The 21418-nt window shown below is 42.1% G+C and overlaps 2 protein-coding genes across 5 annotated transcripts in view; one reads left to right on the top strand and one right to left on the bottom strand.

Moving 5' to 3' along the window:
• The first annotated feature begins 130 nt into the window (after positions 1 to 130).
• ndufaf7 (NADH:ubiquinone oxidoreductase complex assembly factor 7) lies at positions 131 to 15983 on the top strand. 3 transcript variants are annotated; one of them, XM_088626625.1, is made up of 10 exons: positions 131 to 335; positions 2029 to 2189; positions 2512 to 2592; positions 3117 to 3227; positions 6538 to 6751; positions 6869 to 6927; positions 7136 to 7249; positions 12348 to 12491; positions 14411 to 14584; positions 15372 to 15983. In XM_088626625.1, the coding sequence occupies exons 1-10, from the start codon at positions 266 to 268 to the stop codon at positions 15582 to 15584; spliced, it is 1341 nt and encodes a 446-aa protein (XP_088482751.1). In that variant the 5' UTR covers positions 131 to 265; the 3' UTR covers positions 15585 to 15983. The 3 variants fall into 3 exon arrangements, with proteins under 3 accessions (XP_088482751.1, XP_088482753.1, XP_088482752.1); XM_088626626.1 differs by lacking the exon at positions 131 to 335 and adding an exon at positions 380 to 559; XM_088626627.1 differs by lacking the exon at positions 2029 to 2189 and having other exon boundaries at positions 141 to 335.
• An 885-nt stretch (positions 15984 to 16868) lies between these two features.
• Positions 16869 to 21418, bottom strand: part of prkd3 (protein kinase D3) — a 104409-nt gene continuing 99859 nt past the window's right edge. For both annotated transcript variants that reach the window (XM_088626622.1, XM_088626623.1), the window contains exon 19: positions 16869 to 20097. In XM_088626622.1, coding sequence (XP_088482748.1) covers positions 19924 to 20097 — 174 coding nt within the window. In that variant the 3' untranslated portion in view covers positions 16869 to 19923. The remainder of the gene's footprint in view (positions 20098 to 21418) is intronic.

Raw genomic sequence — 21418 nt, 5'->3', positions numbered from 1 at the left:
TATATATATATCTGATATGGATATTTATGTTTCTTTCTCAGTCTTATTTTTAATTATGCTTTAATTTTTCTTGATCAAACAGGACCTGGTGGACGGACTGCTACGCACGGGTTCAAAGTTGAAAGGTAAACGCATCATGTGATCACGTGGTGTGCCCCAGCCAGCTCTTTACGATACGAGCATGTTATTATAAGGTAGTAAGGTGCTGTTTTCAACAGTAACGTGAATAGTGTCCTGAAGTATTTACACAGTACTGCGTAAAACCATGAAAATATTAATGCAATTAAAGCACTTACACAGAGCTTTCAAGCAACTCAGTGCGACGAGATGCTTAGGTAAGAGAAAATGAAAAACGAGCTGGGAAAGCATGATATGTAGAATTAACCACTGTCGTATTGAGGTTTAATTTGTGACTGATGTTATTTCCAAGGCATTACAATTAAACGATTTTTGAGAATTAAATAAAGATATGGATGCTGCACATTGGTGGTGGTGGAGGGGAGTCCCCATTACCTGTAAAGCGCTTTGAGTGGAGTGTCCAGAAAAGCGCTATATAAGTGTAAGCAATTATTATTATTATTATTATTATTATTATTATTATTATTATTATTATTATTAACTCCTTCATGAGCACAGGTTCGACAGCTCTTCATGTTTTGCTGGCAGGCGTGGGTGTGTTTAAGCGAGCGGTTTAAGCAGCTGTGTGCTGGAGGCGTCTGTTTCTCCTCACATTCTCCCCTCACAGTCTCTCTTTCCACTTCACCGGTGAGGCAGTCAAAGCCCTGCGCGAATCCCGGTGGCAGTGCCGCTGGACCCTTGAGCGAGTGACTTAACCCAGTGCAGCGACTGACCTCGTTGGCGCCGTAGGAAGAGCGCCGGTCTGAGAAAATTAACTAGACAAGAGTTGTTTGAAAAAGCAACTCCTATACTTGAGTCTACACTACACAATACATAAACTATTTGTGTACCTCGATTTTCTGAAGGCCTTAGAGAAAGGTTTTAATAAGGGGTGAATTCTCAAGTCACAGAGAGTAGGCATGTAGAGAGACTGAGAATAGGTTAATGGATAGAAACCACAGAGGACAGATGAGTAAATGCTGACTTTGGTTTGCTCTAATAAGTGGAGTAACACAGGGGTCTGTACTATGACAACTGATCTTCCTAGTTTATGTCAATGATCTGGATTCTGGTGGTTAGTACACCCGTCAAGTTTGCAGATGGTAGTAAAAAAGGAAGATGAGCATACACTGTCGAAACAACAAATTAAATTCCAAAAGATTTAAATTTATTTCTTGACTGGGCAAACACATGCAGAGAAGCACAGGTTTTTTGCATGAATATAGTGGGGAAAAAATATCAACTACAAACACTAAATGGGAAATGCTTGATGAGCCTGACGAGTCTATTTTTTAAAGAGACTTCGGTGTTTGTGCTGATGTAACAGGGCTCGTGCGCTGAGCCAGTTACAGAAGTGACGTCACCCCCCTCTGGAATCTGGACAGGGTGAAACTCTGCTGCAGCAGGGTATTGTGGAATAGAGCAGTTCTTCTCTGGCTGTTGCGTGGTTCTGTGTGGCTCTGGGGTCTCTGGTGGCTGGGACTGAGCAGGGGCAGACCAGAGCCACCCTAGTCTCTGCTGTTGTGCTGAATTATCCCGTGGAGGAGAATGAGGTGTCATCGTGTGGTAGGGTCGTCTGCTGTCTAGGGATCAGCACTGTTCGGGACATGGGACAGGGACTGAACCCTGGCAGGGGCAGGGAGAGTTTCACTTGTCACCTGGACACATCTGTATTTTCTAGGCAAATTGGGGAAACAGTAACAGCAATAAAGAGTCAAAGAAAATGAGACAGAGGTGTAATGGACTATTTTAATGTGCTGTAGTTAGATTTCTCATTGCTTTGTTTTTGCTCCAGAAAAATTGATAATTTCTCAGTCCAGAGCTTACTCGAATACTCCCCAAGAAGAACTCCTGGCCAGCACTCCAATGCTAAAACATCTCACATCTCTCATTACTTTGCTTTTGCTCCAGGAAAATGGATCGTTTCCCAGTCCAGAGCTTACTCGAATACTCCACAAGAGGAACTCCTGCCCAGCACTCCGATGCTAAAACATCTCACATCCAAAATCCAGTCAACTGGCCCTATTTCAGTAGCTGAGTACATGCGAGAAGTTTTAACTAATCCAGTTTCGGTATGAAAGAGTTCATGTTCAACACATTAATGCACATCTAAGACTAGTTAGAAATAGTTCAGAATTAATTTATTGTCTTTGGATATATTTTTAATAGTGCTTTTAAAGCTAATCTTTGGCTGGGCTTCTTATGCCTACATCCTTTGGTTAACAAATCCATTCCTTTTGGTTAGTATTGTTTTGTTCTTTTTTTAATGCTGTCAGATGCCTCTTTTAATAAATTAATTTGTCCTGAGAATGTTAAATAGAAAGAACGTTTAATATTCAATTTAACATTAAAAAACAGTGACCTGTCTTAACACTTTGTTTTCTTTCTTTACAGGGTTACTATGTGCGTAATGATATGTTAGGACCCGAAGGAGACTTTGTAACATCGCCTGAAATCAGCCAGCTCTTTGGGGAGGTACTGTCCCAGTATCTACATAGAATTTTCCTCAACGTGACACATCCAGGGCTGGGATCTGGGTTCAGTTCCTAGGGCTCTGTTTGCATAGAGTTTGCGTGCTCTGGGGGCTCCTGCTTCCTCCCACGGTCCAAAAACACACTGGTGTGCACGTGTCTCTGTGTGCCCTGCGATGGACCTGTGTCTGATTCTGCGAGGGACTGCAAGGTACTTATATGCCCAGTGCTGCCCGAGACGGGCAGTCGGCTCCACTGCAAGCCTGTATTGGATAAAGTGGTTAACAGGGAAGTGAGATCCCAAAGGATTGCGTCTCCAGTCCTCTCCGGTGAATGTTAGGCCTCTTTCGACTCTTGCACAGGCAGTGGGCTTGTTTTACAAAAAGAAATGGTGTCCACAGTGGTCATCGACGTACAGTTTCATTCAGATACGCTGCGGCTTTACAGGGGAGAGAGTCTTTGTGACAAGGAAGAGAGCGCTCCGCTGACTGGCTCTGTCCCGTTTTCTCCATGGCCTTCCTTCTGCAGCTGCTGGGAATCTGGTGCATTAGTGAGTGGATGGCTGCGGGAAAACCGAAGGAATTCCGACTGGTGGAGTTTGGTCCTGGAAGAGGTTCCCTGGCCAGCGATATCCTGCGGGTGAGTCTACATCATGGCCAGTGTGTAGGATCAGATGCTTCTCACGTGATAGAGAATAGCAGCAGAGGAGACAGATACACTCCCTGTATTTAGATGAGTACCACTTAAACATCTGAGGTATGATAAAACAAAAACAGCAATATATGAATTATATAGCATTTTCGTCATGTACAATACCCTACATGTCTCTGGAACTTCCCAGGGAGTGTGTTATGGTTACCAAGGAGCTTTTTTGCAGTTTAGCATAAAATCGGTAGAGGGAGCTGTTTCCCTGCATTAGCTCTGCTTTTACATCAACTGTACATTTTCTTTTTTTTTAAACTGTAGTCATTTATTCACCTTTATGACAACACATGGGCCCGTTCTTTAACCATAGCTGTGAATTTGTAACTCCTTTCATCTACCCAAAATGATAACAAGAGCTGCTGTTTTAAAGGGTGTGGTTTGTGGCCAGCAGCATTAAAAACTTCCAGTTCCAACCTGATCCTCGTCTGACCTGTCCGCCCTGGGTTGTACATGAAAGCTGCCGGGGAACCAGACACAGAACATAAATTTTAATATGCTCTTTTAAAACATCTAGTAAAAAATTGCATTATTGCGATATTTCCCGAGAACAAAAATCATCAAATTATAAAATACTTAGAATATATCATGCCTAACAAAACATTAACAGTGACTGTAATGCTCTGAATGGGCAAAATAATGTGACAAAAGGGGGTCAATGTACAATCCTCTGTGTTTGAAGACCCTTTTTTAACACACTGGTCTAAATCCGTCTTGACTTGGGCATTGCTAATCCCGAACATGATAATCCAGAGTATTTTACAGTTAGCTTTGAAGACATGACTGCTTAAATTGGGCATCAGTGCATTTGCCAGCATTGAAGGCTTGTATTTGTACTGTCATGAAGTGGCCTGCTGAAAGAGACAGCCGTGTCTGCTAGAGTCCGATGGGGCTCGGGTGTTTTTCGGAAGCTTGTGAAAGAGAGCCGAAGGGGTGGAGGACGGACGTAGATGGCAGGACAGAGAATGAGGGAGGGAAATGACGAGTGGGATCTGGACACGACTGGAAGCAAGCTCAGCCTTCAGGCAGAAAGAGACAGGGAGGCTGCGCTGCCTTTTGGAAGACTGGCCAAGAGATCTGAGCCACTGGTCTAGCGCTGGGCAGGAGACCGGTTGCTGAAAGGCAGATCAGATTCAGGACAGACTAGGGGTCTTTCCTGCAGATTCAGACAGAGTATACTTTGGTGATGCGGGCCAGTACTGCTAAGTGCACTTCCATGGTCTTGAAGCACCTCAATGACAGAGCATTAGATCAGTGGCAAAGCGGAGTCTACGTAGTGTGGTCTCGTTGGGTTGAGCACAAGCAGACCCCAACAAGCTCCAGTAGGACTGTGGCTCCTCATGGGAATGCACCTGTTTACTGAGGAAACCGTGGCCTGTGAGCTCCTGTTCACCTGGGTGTAAAATCTCTGAGACACAGAGAAACAGAGATGACAGATGTACAATATATGCATACCCCTAAATCTGGGGTAAGAACATAAGGACAGTTACAAACAAGAGGAAGCCATTTGGCCTATTTGGTAGTTGGTAGTTAATAGATCCAAAGATCTCGGCCATATCCTGAAAGACATCAAGAGTTTTGGCTTCAACAGCAGGGCCAGTTAGCTTGTTTCATATGCCCACAACCTGTGAAAAAGAAATGTTTCCTTTTCTTGATTTTAAATACACTTACACATAGTTTCCACCTGTGCCCTCTGGTTTGTGTTTAACAGTTCGTTTTGAAGAAGTTGACTTTGTCAGTGTCCTTGAGGATTTTAAAGACTTGTACCAGGTACCCTCATAGTCTTTTCTGTTCAAGACTGAGAAGGTCCAATTCTTCTAGCCCACAAATGATCACATGGGGCAAACTAACTATCCTGCATGTCAGGTCATATGACCCATTAGATTTGGAAGACCTATCGAGCTCCAAAGAGATAATGGGCCATGTTACACTTGCACTTGATTTACAATAGTGAGTGCAAAGATACACATTGATACAAATGAAAAAAAGTGCACTGGTGTTTAAATGGTAATAGCGCTGCTCAGAAAATAGATGGAATCATGAAACAACAGAAGACAAGTGTGGTGTTTTAATCCACGATGCTGTTCTGTCTGAGAAGGAGCTCACTGGGTGTGGAATTTCATGTAGCATTGACGGTAATTGACCCCAGACAAACTTTCAAGAAATGCTTAACCGCTTTTGTATTTATTTTTTTCACTTAGTGTTAATATGAGAGGAGTAAGCGTTTAAAATCCTCATTAAAGAGGCAAGGATACGAACAATCTCAACTCTCTTTCTGTCACTGTCTTGCTGGCTAGTTGCCTGTTACTAGGAAACAGGAGACAAGTTGCCCATCCTATTAGTCTTTGGAGCAGAATAAGTGGGGCGGATCTGTGGCTAAGGATCTGCGCCTGTGGCTGGAAGGCAGAGCAAGGCCCTTAACCCCAGCTGCTCCAGGGGTGCTGTATAAATGGCTGACCCTTCGCTCTGACCCCAAGCTTCTCTCCCTGTCTGTGTGTCTCATGGAGACAAAGCTGGGGAATGCGAAAAGACAAATTCCTATTACAAGAAATTTTATATAGCCAATAAAGTGATCTTATCTTATACAATGGGAAAACATGAAATGCAATTGTGCGTTTAATGGTTATATTGATTTAATGTGCAGAAAAATCTAATGTTTAAATAGAGGTTATGTAGACTTCTTTCACATAGAGAAAAGTAAAGCTTGCAGTTTGACCCAGGGCGCCCAAACTTTTGCATACATGTGTACATTGCTGTACTACAATTGTTTCCATCATGTGACACCCCTTCAAGTCTTATTTTACCAGAATAACTCTTCAGTGCTTCAGTGGTGGTCTGATTAAGGGTTCAGTTAGGTAACTAAGTGCTCCAGTGGAAGACAAACCAGAAGATGTGTAGGACCCCAGCAGCAGCCTCTGCTCTGTCCTCAGTGTTTTCCCACTTTAGACTCATCATGGATTTGCTAAGACGATAGTGACTGGCGCTTGTAATATTTTCTCAACAAGGTAAAAATCGGCAACACTAAAAATGGATTGCGCTCCAAGTATAAGAGCTTAAGAGATTTCTTAAGCTCTTATACTTCACACGATGCCGTTTGGCCTGCGGCTGTACCGCTGCTGGAAGCGGAGTGTGACGGCTGGTAGGGAGCCGGGATCCTGTTCAGAAACAGATGATTCCCAGGTGTCTGGGGGAAGTCTTCCACTTCCTGCTGCTGGCTTGCGATCTGAGCCAGTTTCCTGTGCTCCAGGTGTTCGGCCAGCTGAGGTCAGTGCTGGCCGGGTCCAGGGTGTCCATTCACCTGGTGGAGGTGAGCCCCAAGCTGAGCGAGGTGCAGGCGCAGCGTCTCACCGGGGGCCGGAGCGAAGCTGCGGGCAGTGAGAACGAACCCACCTACTGCCAGGGGACCACCGACACAGGCCTGCCCGTGTTCTGGTACAGGGGTTTAGATGACGTCCCGAAAGGTAACGTCGTTCTTCTTTCCAGTCCTAAAGTATGAAGTTACAGCTATTAACATATTTTCTGAATAAATATGTCTGCCTTTGTGGCCACCTAATGAAATGGTTTTTTTCCTGATTTAGGCTTCAGCATCTTCCTTGCCCATGAGTTCTTTGATGCCTTGCCGATACACAAATTCCAGGTACAGCTGTTATGGTGCTTGTTTGCCAGTGTTTTTAGGCTCTGTTTAGCAGTCTGGCCTAACATAAACTTTAGAAGATGAAGTCTTTGCTAAGGAAATGTTGTCCTCGTCGCGTGAGAATTTGAAAGTTTGCTCAAATCGGGGGGTGACATTTGAGTTTTTTTCTTCCGATTTCTCAATTAAAGTAATTATGTTTTCATTTTAACAGAGAACAGAGCAGGGCTGGAGAGAGGTGATGGTTGACATTGAGCCCCAGGTTCCCAATAAGCTACGGTTTGTTTTATCACCAACACCTACATTGGCTTCATCCACTCTCCTGCAGGTGACGTACCTTCCCGATGATATTTTCATATTTTTATGAGAGAGTACGTTTTTGCAGCATGAATTTTCTGCCTGTCTATTTCTTAGCATTTGTCATTCTTTGAAAACTTGAGTATATACGGTTATGAAGAGGGGTTCTTGTAATAGAGATGGTCACATATTGAACTGGAAGTAGTGTACAGGTTAATGGTAAATGCAGACAACATTGAGTACATGCGGTTTCTAAAAGTGAAATAATATAATTGTCCCCACTAGTCAGGAAATAGGGAGTGAGGCCACATGGCTTCTTTTTGGATATTTTGATGGTGGTGAAATGAACAGGCATTAACTTAAAAGAAAAATATTTATTAAAAAAAAGTTCATACAAACAGCACGAAACACCAAAAATGTTTTCAAAAGGAGTGATTTCTCAAAGCTCAAAATCACAGCCCAGCTCCTTCCACTAGATCCGTAACACTGGCCATTCTCCTGTACTCAGAGGTGGATATAAATCTTTATAAGAGCCAATAGGATAAATAGCCATCTGCAGTTAAACTTGTCCTCTAACATTACATTAAAAAAGAGATAACCAATGGTCCCTAACAGAATGCATCCAGACGAACAATAGAGACACAGTTTGCCTGGAGAATTTACAGAAGGAAACTTAAATAGCTAAACACATATGAAAGTCTAGCCTCTTTCCCAAACCTTAGTTGAGGTCCCTTCGACTAGAATGAAGGGATCTAGTGATTAGCTCTCCCACTTCTGTGTACTGCTTTGTTCTTCATTGCTCCTATATTAGGTCTATTCCAGGACTTCCAGTCTGTATAGTTGTCCCACCACCTACCTGGGCACCAGAGTGTCACAATTATAAGCTGGATAAAAATGGAATTAAGGAAAGCACCTCAAAACCTTTACATCAGCACAGAAAGCGAGGCCAAACTCAAGACAAACTGGACAACTCTCCTTTCAGCAAGCTTTTCCATTTTAATAATCATTGTTCTTTCGTTCAGTTTGTTTGTCCCATGCACAAGTGCGGTGAAGCATGTGTGCTCCGATATAAAGACGTTCAGGAAACGCCAGACTTCAACACAGCACAAAAACGACAAAGTAAAATAACATACAACTTAAATAAAATCAGCACAAAGGGCGAGCAAAATAAAGACATGGGTGTGAGGCAGTGGTAGAAGTAGAATTCAGTAATCTGACAGTTTGTTGAAAGAAACTGTCTGTATCTGGAGGTTCGTGCCTTTATGCGCCTGTAATTCTTACCAGACAGGAGGGGGGAGAAAAGTGAGAAACCAGGATGACTGGTGTCCTTAGCAATACTCCCAGCCTTCCTGAGGCAGCGAGTTGTGAGAGGGGAGCTGTACGATAATGGACAGAGCTGATGTAATGTCTTTTGGGTAACAACGAGCTGCTGACAAACCACACTGTGATACCACACGTGAAAACACCCTTGAAAATTATAGTTTATTATTATCAATTAAATAAACATCTGAGGTTTTAAGTAAAACATAATTCTTAATGCTTCTGTGTTGCACTACAGTCCACATTTCAAAAACAATCTACATATTTTTGATCAAGCCTGGATCTGTAATGAGCACTTGCTAGATAAGCATTCGTTTTTGTCTCAAATCATGGAGTCACAGTCAGGTTTTCCAAAAGCGCATTTTTATTTGCACTTTTAAGATAAGATAAGATCACTTAATTGGCCATATACAGTTTCTTGCATTAGGAATTTGTCTTTTCACATACCCCAGCTTGCTCTCCATGAGACACACAGACAGGGAGAGAGAAGCTTGGGGTCAGAGCGCAGGGTCAGCCATTTATACGGCGGCCCTGGAGCAGTTGGGGTTAAGGGCCTTGCTCAGGGGCCCAACAGAGTAGGATTCCTCTGCCAGCCGCAGGATTTGAACCGGCAACCTTCCAGCCACAGGTGCAAATCCTTAGCCACAGAGCCACCACTCCGCCCTGTACCATATTGGCATACCATTAATTTCATGGCAGGGTCTCAGTGCCAGTGGCCAGTGCCAGTGGTGAATCCATTCACCCAGTGTCTTAGAAGTGGCAGAATAAATTCTTCAGACAGATATGTGAGGATAAAAATCCTTACGATACCTTGATAAGAACAGCATGCTCTGCATTGTGAGCAAAGTAAATATAATAAAACTGTACTTTCTTAATGTTTCACTAATCCATCTGTATTTCATTACACACATTGATGCAGTATATATGTTATAGACCTGTTTGATCTGTGCCTTTTTGAGATGCCTAGAAAAAACTTTTAATGTCATTCCAAGCCTTACATCATATGTAGGTTCTGAGCACGGTTATAAATCTTGGCTTCAGACCACAACTAAAGCCAATGGCTCTCAAGTTTCACAGGCTCTTTGTCTAGCTGGGACTTTAACTTTTTAGAAGGGCATTTTTATTATTACAAATGTCTATAAAATCTTTTTTGAAGGCTTGCCAGGTCCTTTAGCTGTGGTGATTGCTCGAGAGACAGATAGCAATTTTCTACCTATAAAATATTTTTTAAAAAGGAGAGCAGATGTGTGATGATTATTGAACACCGTTCCTTGCTAAGGATTTTCCTTCAAAGACCCCCAATGCTGGCAAAATGTACTTGCAGCGATTAATGATCTTGTAAATAAAAGAGCTTGAATAAAACACTAAAATTGTATTTTTACAGCATATTAGGGACCTTTGTCAGATAATTGTGATGTACTGTAAAAGCAAGTTAGTTTTCAGCTTCAACAGATGGATGTATGGTTGACGCGTGTGAAAGAAAATAAGGACAAATAAAAATACAAGACCCAAATTAAAGATATAATTTACTTTTAGCATATTGTATACTGTGGCTGGAATTAATTACAGATCTGAAATCAAGAGCCGAAAATTACAGCTGACTATGTTATTATTAGACTGTATGCAATAAGGCGGTGTCAGTACCTTATGTAACATACACAGGATTAAGGTGTGACATCTCAAAACAGAAATACATATTGACCAGCTAAAACAACATACCAGCATGTGTTAATGGTAGTGAAGGTGTATTTATGTAGCTCTAATCTTTGTTTTATATAGCTTGTTTAATGGCACATCATCTCATGCCATTTTACAATAAGTCAAACACAAGAGACATCGGACATCTAGAGTGGTTCAGTGGCACAGTGGTGAGCACTACAGCACTGGGGCCGTGGGTACAATTGTGGACCTGGGGTGCTATCTGTGTGAAGTTTGTATGTTCTCCCCATGTACATGTGGGTTTCCACACGCTAAAGACAGTGTGTGTGTGCGTGCGAGTGTGTGTGTGTGTGTGTCTGCACTGTGTTAATCTGGCATCCCATCCAGGGTGTACCCTGTCTTGCACCCCTTGCTTGCCAGGATAGGCTCCAGCTCCCTCACAGCCCTGTTGTGGATAAAGTGGTTAGAAAATGGCTGGATGGATCAAGCATCTAGCTTGTTTTGTAGTTACTGTAGTAGATAAAAGATAAGACCCCAACATTAATCATCTGCTAACTGGGTCACATCCTGGATGGGCTGAAAGGTCTCCTCTCATTTGCAACCTTTCTTACATTTTTAGGATACAGAATTAAAACCCAGAGAATAAAACTGAGTTGTAACATGGGATTTGAAAGTGATTACAGACTTCCAAAATCTGGGCTGGGAGGTCATGGTCTTGGAGCCACAGAGCAGAAAGCACAGACTCCCAGTGTTCAGAGCCTTCTTACCGGGAACTGAAAGAAGGCTGAAGACAGCTAGTTTGGAGGCGTAAACAAGATTAACAGTTCATTCATGTAGCTGGGATCTAAGCTGTTCAAGCCCTGAAAGGCAAGAGGCAGTATTTAGATTTTTTTATTTAACTTAATGCTGTTTAAAAATTAAGGACATGGTATATACTGTATATTCAGAAAAATTGACTTGCCATTCCTAAATCAGAGCTTGCTTCTGTTCAGAGGCTCTTCTGGGTTGTGTTGGTCAGGTTCTCATTTTTACTCATCTGTCCAGAGAACATCCTTCCAGCAGTCTTGTGGATCGTCCAAATGCACTTTGTTGAAATTGAAACAGACAGCAACATTCTTTTTAGAGAGAACACATTTCCTGATGGTTGAGCCACAGATGTTTCTTTTGTAGATGTTCCTTGTGATTTGATGGATGATTTTCTGTTGCTCTTGGGGAGACTGTGTCAGGACAGCTGGTCCTGTGTAGAGTCACCATGGTCTTGAATGTTTTCTACTTATAGAGTGTCTTGGATGGATGGATGGATCACCCAATGTTTAGAAATGGTTTCATAACCCTCTCCAGACTGATACAGATCAGTTTTTCTTTTTGTTAGGCCCTCTGAAAGCTCTTTTGATCATGGATTGACATGTTTCCACTAACTTGTAGGGTGAGAGCTAAACGCAAGACGTTTCTAACCATGAAATAGGATAGGGCTGCCCAAACTCCACCCTTGTTAGTTACCCTCTTAATTGCGCTGATCGAACTAGGAGTTCGCTTATTATTTCACATATACTGATTCATAAGCGCTTTTTCTGCTGCATATTCAATTCTCAGAAAACATTGAATTGGTAGCTATAGTACTTTCTGGTTATTTAAGAAAAGAGCAGTTTCAATCAAGCATGGTATGAATTTATAATTGCCTTTATCATATACTGGGGGTTCCCAAACTTTTTCTCATTCCTGTGTGTAAGGTATCTCTAGAATGACCAATATCGGGACGTTCCTTCACAGGACTCACATAGGGATCCTGGGGAATATAAGTACATTTTTCCATAGAATTAATCTTTACTCTGTCCTGGATATCTGTACGTACAGAAATGGGAGCCATGTTTTTCTCTTGCTACAGAGCTGTACTTGCTCTGGCCTGTTTTGAACAGTATAACAAACAAGCTTAAGAATCCTAATCCTATTTTCTTCAGAACGTCTCCAACCCACTGGCTGTATAAAACACAGTACAGTTGTATTGTTCGGGAGGGAGCAGGGAGCAAAGGAGTTGGTAGCAAAAGCATTATCTCAGCTGTGGATGCCTTCCCACCTCCACCGCCGGAGCATTCGGACTACCTCCTGCTCGCTCCGGCGGCTTTGTGAATGTGTTGCTCTCGTCTCTTCAGGCGGATGAAAAGAGGGACCACGTCGAGGTTAGTCCAGAGGCCGGGGCTCTTATTCAGAGGCTGGCCGGGCGGATCTTGCAGGATGGAGGAGCGGCCCTCATAGCCGACTACGGCCACGATGGAACCAAAACCGACACGTTCAGAGTGAGCGTTTCTGCCTGGCTGACGTGGAGCTCAGCTGGACCGACAGCTTGTCGTTCTGTTTGTCAGTGCCTGGAGTGTTGACAGGGTCCTCCATGGCTACCGATTCACTTAATAAGAATAAGAATAATTGCTTGCACTTATATAGCGCCTTTCTGGGCAATTTACTCAAAGTGCTTCACAGATAATGGGGATGATGGATGATGTGACAGCAGCCATAGTGCACCAGTACGCTCCCCACACACCAGCTCTCAGTGGAGAGGAGAGCAGAGGGATGAAGCCAGTTCAGAGATGGGGATTATTAGGAGGCCATGATTGGTAAAGGCCAGGGGGCAATCTGGCCAGGACGCTGGGGTAACACCCCTACTCTTTTCGAGACACACCCTGGGTTTTTTAATGACCACAGAGAGTCGTTTCTACGTCTCATCCGAAGTACGGGGTCTTTTCTTTTTTACGGTATAGTGTCCCCGTCACTATACTGCGGCATTAGGACCCACATACACACTTACACACAAGAGGGGAAACTCATCCAGCCATTTCCCGAAGGAAGCCAGCGTATGGGTATGGGTAAAGAAGTGTCTCCTTCTCTCCGGTTCAAATGCTCTTCCACATTGTTTCCACGGGTGCTCTCTGGTTCATTCTGAAGGACTGCGCTGTGTTAACTTGGTCAGAGCCTTTAAGGGTTTCGACGAAGGTTCAGTTCTTTCCGTCTGACGGTGTAGAACATTCCTTTATGCCCTGGAATACAATCTGCTTGCTGAGTTTACTGTACTGGTGGTAGAGCAGCAATATCTTTTCTATAACATGGTGACTGTAATTGTGCACAGTTTCCTAAATGAAATATTATTTATGATGGATCACATTTCTTTTCTTTTTTTCTTTAATGCACATTTCAGTCATTTCTGCGTGTGAGGTGCATTGTATAATACACAATAATGCAATTCTGTTTCACTGAGAAGCATGTTTCTTGTCACAGAGGGCTCCGAGTCTGAAACAAGGTATTCACCCATGTGGTCCAAACAGTTCTTCTTGGATCTTTCATGAAGAAGATGGATGAGTACCTTGGATCAATGAGATACCAATTATCAAATGAGATGTAGTAGATGGGTGTTCCCCTGTTTGTAACAATTCATGTGTTTTGATTTATGGTCTGATCGGTGCAATTCAGGATTCGGTTTTTTATTTGATAAGAGGATGGTGCTTCACCTCGTTGGGGGAAGGAGAAACAGGGATGATGGGAGTTGGTCCTACTTTCCCTGGACACTGAAGCATGTTTTTAAGCTATAGGGAGAAGCCATTCTCTTCAATCAATCGCCGTAAATTACATCAAGTCAGCTGTTCAGAATAACATTTTGGAGTAAGATCAGTCATAGCTGGAAATTTAACATTTAAATGGTTTAATCATATAGCCAAATACAAGTGTTTGTTAAATGTGAATTATGGGTGTCACAGAGTTGCATGTCTTACTGAAGTGGTATGTGGGTCAGAAGACACAGGAAGCTCTTGAAATGTCACAGTGGGCTTCCTGTCCTTACAGCAGGCGGCGATATTAACTATGTGGCAGTAAGTGGTGACCTGTCGTAGGGATGTGCAGTCATCCTTTTTGACCCCTTATCTGTAAGACCTCAGTGACAGATGTAAAATCAGTAGGCGGCCTTTGGTACCAGTAGGCGTTCTAGAATATTTTTGAAGAAATATCTTAAAAGCTCAAACAAATGACTAAGAGACTCGTGTTTCACCAGTCTTTTACATTACTACACAAACTGTTAACACAAGACAGCACACGTACCTTAAGCATCTTATTTTTAATTAACATTCCTGTAACATATAAGCTCAGCTCTGCTTTCACTTTTATTTCAAGAGACGTTCCTGTCATACTGTTCTTGTGAATAACTGCTACAGTATTCCTGCTGTTGGCGCAGGGTTTCCATGGCCACAAGCTCCATGATGTTTTAATGGCGCCAGGCACGGCGGACCTGACAGCGGACGTGGACTTCAGGTATCTCAGGAGAATGGCGGGAGACAGCGTGGCCTGTTCTGGTCCAGTCACACAGCTGCAGTTTTTGAAAAACATGGGCATTGATGTGCGGCTACAGGTGGGTATATGTATTAGCCGTGGAAAGAAAATGTAGGTCAGACTGGTTGTAACTAGTTTTACCTGTCGCAAAACATCGAGCTTTAAGTTTATTTGAAAGTTTCACTTAAATTAAGCAAAGAGCAGCACTGCCTTTGAAGGAAGTCACTGACGGAAGAGGAGACATTTGGATTTTGCACAGAAAAAATGTGCTCAATGTGTGTGTGGGGTTTCAGACATGACCCTTTCTTCAGTAAATGCTGCTTGATAAAGAGAGCAGGGAAGCTGTAGCATAAACACCTGGCTAGCAGGCTCTTTTCCATTGATATGAGGTGAAGCTTTTTATACACTTTCACCCTCCTCTCTGTATTCTACATTTCTAAAGTCTTGTGAAAGCACAGCAAATTAAGTGCTGTGCAAATGTGTACATACAAAGCTATGAAAGGCCTGAGGACGACGCCGTTGGTTTGAAATGGTCTGTCTGAAAACACAGCATTTAGATTTTTTTTCTTCTGTTCCATGAAACCATTTCAACTAGAGGGGGGATGTAGAAATTTATACTGGGACATTGACGGCTATGCCTCAGCTTCATGCGTGTTTTTCCTGCCATTCGTGTTTTAAAACTTTAATTTTAAACCTATTTTAAACAGTTTCGTCAGGTACCTTCACCGCTTACGGTAACACTCAAGATGGTATATCTATACATCATACATCCTTAGTTGTTGTTTTGCCCCTAAGAAACCCTGGCTCGTCCACTGTGCATTTTGCATACTTGTAGTTACACCATGCTGTGCTCCTCTCCTTACCAGGTTTTGCTGCGAAGTTGTACGGACACAGCCTCGAGGACACAGCTGCTGCATGGATTTGACATGATCATGAACCCCGAGAAGATGGGAGAAAGATTCAAGTTTTTTGCCCTGGTGCCTCAAAGCAGGGTAGCCGTGCAAGCGCGAGGGGAAAAGACAGAGAAAAAAGCACCAGCTCCACCCCCTGTGGCAGGCTTCAGTGACTTGAAACTCTGACTGTGAAGGCGAGCCGCTGGCTCTCACTCAGCTCTGACAGACCACAGCATGCCTTAACACCTGACAGCTGGAGCAGATGGACTGATCCTTATCACACGAGTATTGTTTATTTGCAGTTCCCCCATTTTAAGCAAATTAATTTTAAGTACCTGTAATAGACGCAATAAACTATACCTTCCCTTTTGATTCGTAAAAATGATTCATATTGCCTTCATCTGTTCAAATGATTTAGAAACACTTGCAGAAGGGCTGATTTTTTTAAAGGGGAAGACTGTTCTGTCCAAGAATGAAGAAATTACAATAAATCATGCTTCCAAAAAGTAAATGGAGAACGTTTTTGTGAATATACTGTACAAGATGTAATGTATGAAACTTTTTAAATATCAAAAAGAACATGAAGATGTTTGCCATGTTTAATATTTTTTGGCCTATTTAACTAGACACAGTTTGTGTTTGTGACCAAAGCCTGATGCCTGCCTGCTGACAGACAGCCCAGGAACAGACAGGCCCTCAAGCCTTTGGAACACGGAGTGCCCTTTTGGATTAATCCAACGAAAATGTGGTAACTTCCTTATACATGAAAGTCTTAAAAAACATCTACTTTAAATACTACTGCCACCAAGATAATAGGGTTCGCAGTTAGCACTGTGTACTGGATTTCAGTTTAGGTTCAGTAAGGTTTCCCCCCATCTGTGCATCCACTTGCTTTTGGTTTTGAAACAAGCTCTGACATTATTAGAAGCTGAGCATATTCATTTGCAGAGAGGACAGTGCTACAGTGCAGAAGTGAAACTGTGTCTGTCTGTGTGTGTGTGTAGGGAGGGGGGATTACGGTCATGCTAACGGAACTTCAGATTCAGCTCAAAACTCCAGAACATGGCTGTGTCACCAGTTGTATAGGTCAGTGGTTTACGCTGGCCCATGATATGACATTTCTGCATAATGATTAATTGTGAGGTATAACATACTGTATGACACAAAATACACAGTTCTGCTCCAGGGCGAAATAAGTACTTGTGTTTTGTCAGTTCCATCACACGATGTTTCAAACCTACACTCGCTATTACACACAGGAGAGAACAATCGCACCTCCTGCCGGAGTTGCAGAAGTGAAGAGCCCATGGATAAATGTACTTTTATTAAAGAGAGGGGCAATCGGATCCCAACCATTTTCTCTTACGGCCAAGGACATTTGACGACTTAGAATACAAACGGCTGTCTGACCCCTCACTGCAGGATGAAACTTCCCATTTCCAAAAATAGAGTACAAATAGAATAGTAAACTTATGTTGAGATGCTGCATTTTATTAATCAGTAAGTATTAAAATATACAAAACACTTTAAAGACACCTGCCAATCCAGTGGCAACACAGAAATTGAAATGATTCTCAGGATTAAGTCATGCATCTTTAACAGTTTCAGTTCAGTCAGGCCCAATTTTTACATTACATAAGGGAACGTATGCAAAAAAAAAAAAAAGCATTAGCATTAAACAGTTCAACTGAGCTTATCTCACAGCCCAGTGCAGTGGTGTTATTCAGCCCTTATAACACTGCAGTATTCTCTTTCAACAGAAGAAAAGGACAAAAGTGAACATGAAACTTAATAGTGGTGCTATTAAGGAAAAATATTCTAGCAATACTGAGAAAACGGCAATGGAAACCATAACAGATGGCCGTCAAAAGTTAGATAAAAGCCGACAGCTTCAATTTTTGTATAATTCGCAACAAACTGAGTCCTTCTTTTTCACAACTGTAGTCACTGCTTAGAAGACTAACTCCATATGGTCTGGAATATTTAAGATATAAGGTTATTTAACTCAGAAATCTGTGAAATTGTCAATGTCCAGTTCACATTTGGTTGAAAAAGTCCTATTAATTGGATAAGGATGATAAGCAAAATGTGTCCTGCCCAAGATTTGTGCCTGTTAGACATCCAGTGCTGGGCATGAGCAATATTTATTATCCATAGAACTATTCTGTATAAAAATGGGCAGTTTCCTTCAAATATGCTTGTGCCAATCTTGAGATAAAGGCAGAGAAATTGTCTATCAGATATTTACAGAGACTGTTAGCTTTGGGGTGCAGATTTTGCTTACAATTCCTAAGACAGGTCTTCAGCTGCTACCTTCATTAGATTAGCAGTGTTCACTACTGCATTGTATTTTAAAAACATTAAAGTAAAGGATGGTAAAGTACTGTAGTCAGATATTAATGAGAAAGTATTTACAAAACTGAAAAATCAGAACAAATAAAGAATAGGGCAGTAACAGTGTTATTTTAGGTATGAAACACTCAGGCTACATGCTCTAATTTGCTCACTGTGGGCTGTGCAATAGGTGAACATAAATGGCATGAAAAGTTCCCCCAATCAAGCTGTCTGCAATTCATGTGCCCATGTTCTAAGAAAAAATTACGCCATAAACCCGACTAATCAGACAAATCTGAATATGTTTAATGAGGAATTGATAGAAACAGAAATAATCAAAAGGTCATACTGTATATTGTCAATCTGAAACTGCAAATGAAAAGAAAAGGGAGTAGTAATTGTTTGCTCCATATGTCAAAAATACAAAAAAAATACATACAGAAACAAACTGCTGGATGAGTAGCAATTACTGTGTCATTGCACTCCACATAGTATTTTCCAGTATTTGAAGGCATGGATTGTTATACCTGTGCCTTACTTAACTGACAGTAATGGATACAGAAATTAAACTAGAACACATTAAATACTGCAAAAAGTCTCAATTTTTTTTCTTTTTTAATGTGTTTTCATAAAATATCAAATCTGTTTTTGTTCAGGCCACTGTTCTTATAGCCCTGGTGCAAGAAAAAAATCTACAGGTATATCTTATAATCAGTATTTTATACTGTACCCCTGGGCAGGAGATAAATGCTTTTTTATGACATGCTTTAATACTTTGTAAATGTGATGTTTGATAATGACACAAAATTATCTGTAAAGAAAAGCCTAACTAAAGAGCTGAGATGTATGTTGTAGTTTTGCCTAACTATGTATTGTTCACAAGTAGCAGGAATGTCAAGATTATGGTACAGTTACTGTATATGACATGGAGGAATGCAAAGTTTTCAAAAACAGCTCAGTTACTTCTGTTACACATCTTTAAGCTTTTCAGTCAGCAATACCTTTCCTGAATTGCTTTTTTCCATCAAGAGTTCTAAAATCCACACATGTACTTAGCATGACTTTAACGTGAATGGCTTCCACATCCCATAGACATTTGCTGCAGTATCAGGAAATATATTTATCATTCCCTCGCTCTGATAATAGGATGTATAATAATTTAGTACACATGCAATACTTCTGGATATTAATGTAGTTAGAAAAGTAATGTCTATCATGCTGTACATAGTCAATTTATAACCTGCTTCAGAGTGTTCTAAAGATGGGCCATTTGTAATAAATATAAACAAGGTTTAAAGTCTCAGATGCAAGTCATATCAAATATCCCTTTGTTCTTTCGTGGTTTTGTTTTACTTTGGTTTTCTTTGTCAATGGAATTAAGTAGCAGCTGTTACAAGTTCATCTGATTTGCCAAAGTAAGGGTCAATCATTAACAAGACGAGTTGACCTATAGTGCAAAAATGTTCTATCCCCATGACATTAAACAAGATATTCAAGACAATAGCATAATGTTATATGTGTTCCAGTTTAATACCATCAAACGACAAAATCTGAAAGAAATACTTTTTAAAAATAGCACTCTTAGAATAAGCAAAATTCTTTCAAGCCGGTTATGAAAAGATTTAAACATACATATCTGTAATCTCTTTTCAGATTTTACTTTAAAAAAATAGTTTAAGGAAAGTGAAATAACCAAAGTGCCCTTCCTCTTCCATTTGGTCCATGCTTTAGCCCTTTACTGGAGGTTGTGGTGGTAGTTTATAAGCTAGATTCCAAGAGCAGAATCCACAAGCCCAGAGGAAGTCCTTTTCCGATGCAAAGCAGAGTTCGCTTCCTACTTTACGCTTTGGACTTGTGGGAAGGCGAGATTCTTAAAAAAAAAAACGAGCCGAAAAAAGAAACGTCTCATCAGATCCCAGGAGCGATTGAAACGGTTCTGAACACCGTCAGTCCACGCTGCCTCTCGGTGTCACGTCCACCTCGGGTCCACTGGCGCGACCTGGCACTGCACACAGAGCCTGCCACGGCTGCCCGTCCTCGTTGGGGGGCGTCTCCGCGGTGTGTTCCGCCCGAGCGGCGCATAGCCAAAACCGTCCCAGCGGATCTCAGGTGTCGCGAACAGTTCCTGTGTCTTTCAATGAGCAGGACCCCTCCCGCCTCTTCAGTCCTCCATGCAGGCGAGATCTGGCCGCTAAGGGTCCTCCTCCATGTCGTCCAGGTTGGGAGCCATGATGAAGTGCTTGGGATAGGCCAGGTTGTGCATGTCGGCGTACTCCTCCCAGCGCGCGTCGTCGCTCTCGTGGGTAATGTATCGCTCTCCTATCCGCGTCTCGAACTCCCTGAGGTCCAGCCAGGTCTGGTAATCCTGGGAAGAGGCGCGAAACGAGCATTACAGCTAGCGCTTAAAAAGACTGACACGGTCAAGGATGATGACTTGGCACCGATGTGAACAAACACCACAACGATAGTCGATCTTTTATAAAAAAAACTATAACCGCACATCCCTCAACTAATGAACATGTGGGTTATATTCCAAAGCCCTGTTCATAAATCGACTTTCAATTCAAAGGTCATTGCCCCTCCGGTTTTAAGGATTTGACGTCACTGTCACTTTTCTATTCCATTTTGTAAAGGCTACTAACACAAAAAAAAATACCGTAACTATACAATAACAGATCAAAATTTGGATGTTATCACAAATAAAATCATGCTGTCACTGGGTGAGTGACTCCCTAGTTTCAGTTTGTTGTTCACACATTGGCATGAAATTCATACTGTTCTTATGGGAACCGGATACTGTAGCTTGCTGTATTTTGGTACAGATGTTCATTTCTCATGAAACGAGTGTACTTCCCCCTCAAGCTTTTTGATAAGCTAGCAGAAAAGGGTATTAATCAGACTCTGTTATTGGCTACTGGATTTCCTTTCTGATAGGAAGCAGGTGGTGAAGCAGAAGGATACCATCTCCAAGTCCCTCACCCTGAGCACAGGCGCTCCTCAGGGTTGTGTCTTATCATGTCTGCTTTGCTCTCTGTACACAAATGACTGTATTTCACACTTGGACGCAGTCAAAATGTTCAAGCTCGCTAATGATAGCACTACTCTCATAGGGCTCATCACAAACAACAACGATGAGTCGGTGTACATGAATTAAGGTGGGTTAAGCCTAAATAACCTGGAACTAAATTTCAGTAAAACAAAAGAACTTGTGATGGACTTTAGGCAAAGCAAGGGAGCAGTTTCACCACTGTACATCAATGATCAGATTGTGGAGGTGGTGGAGAATTTTAAGTTCCTGGGCACCACCATCTCCAACACTCTCACCAGAGGCTGTTCTTCCTGAGACAGTCAAAGAAGTTTGGAGTGTCACAGGAAGCAGTGACTCTCTTTTACAGATCTGCCATTGAGAGTGCTTTAACCTTCTCCAACACTGTGCCAATCAATGCCCAAGACACGAAGCAGCCAGAGAGAGTAGCGTCTATCGCCTCCAAAACTGTGGGGTGCCACCTTTCCTCTGTGGACTCACTCTGCCTCTCTAGACTGAAACACACAGCCCTACAGATTCTCACTGACCCTTCCCTTGCCCAACCTCTGTTTACCCTCCAGCTCCTGGTAAGCAGCTCAGGTCTATCAAATAAGACCCACTAGGTTCCATAACAGCACCCACCCAGAAGCTGTGAAATGCA

Source organism: Lepisosteus platostomus, chromosome 3 (genome assembly GCF_059453375.1).
Source record: "Lepisosteus platostomus isolate fLepPlt1 chromosome 3, fLepPlt1.hap1, whole genome shotgun sequence".
Classification (NCBI taxonomy): Eukaryota; Metazoa; Chordata; class Actinopteri; order Semionotiformes; family Lepisosteidae; genus Lepisosteus; species Lepisosteus platostomus.
This window is presented reverse-complemented; position numbering and strand designations above follow the sequence as displayed.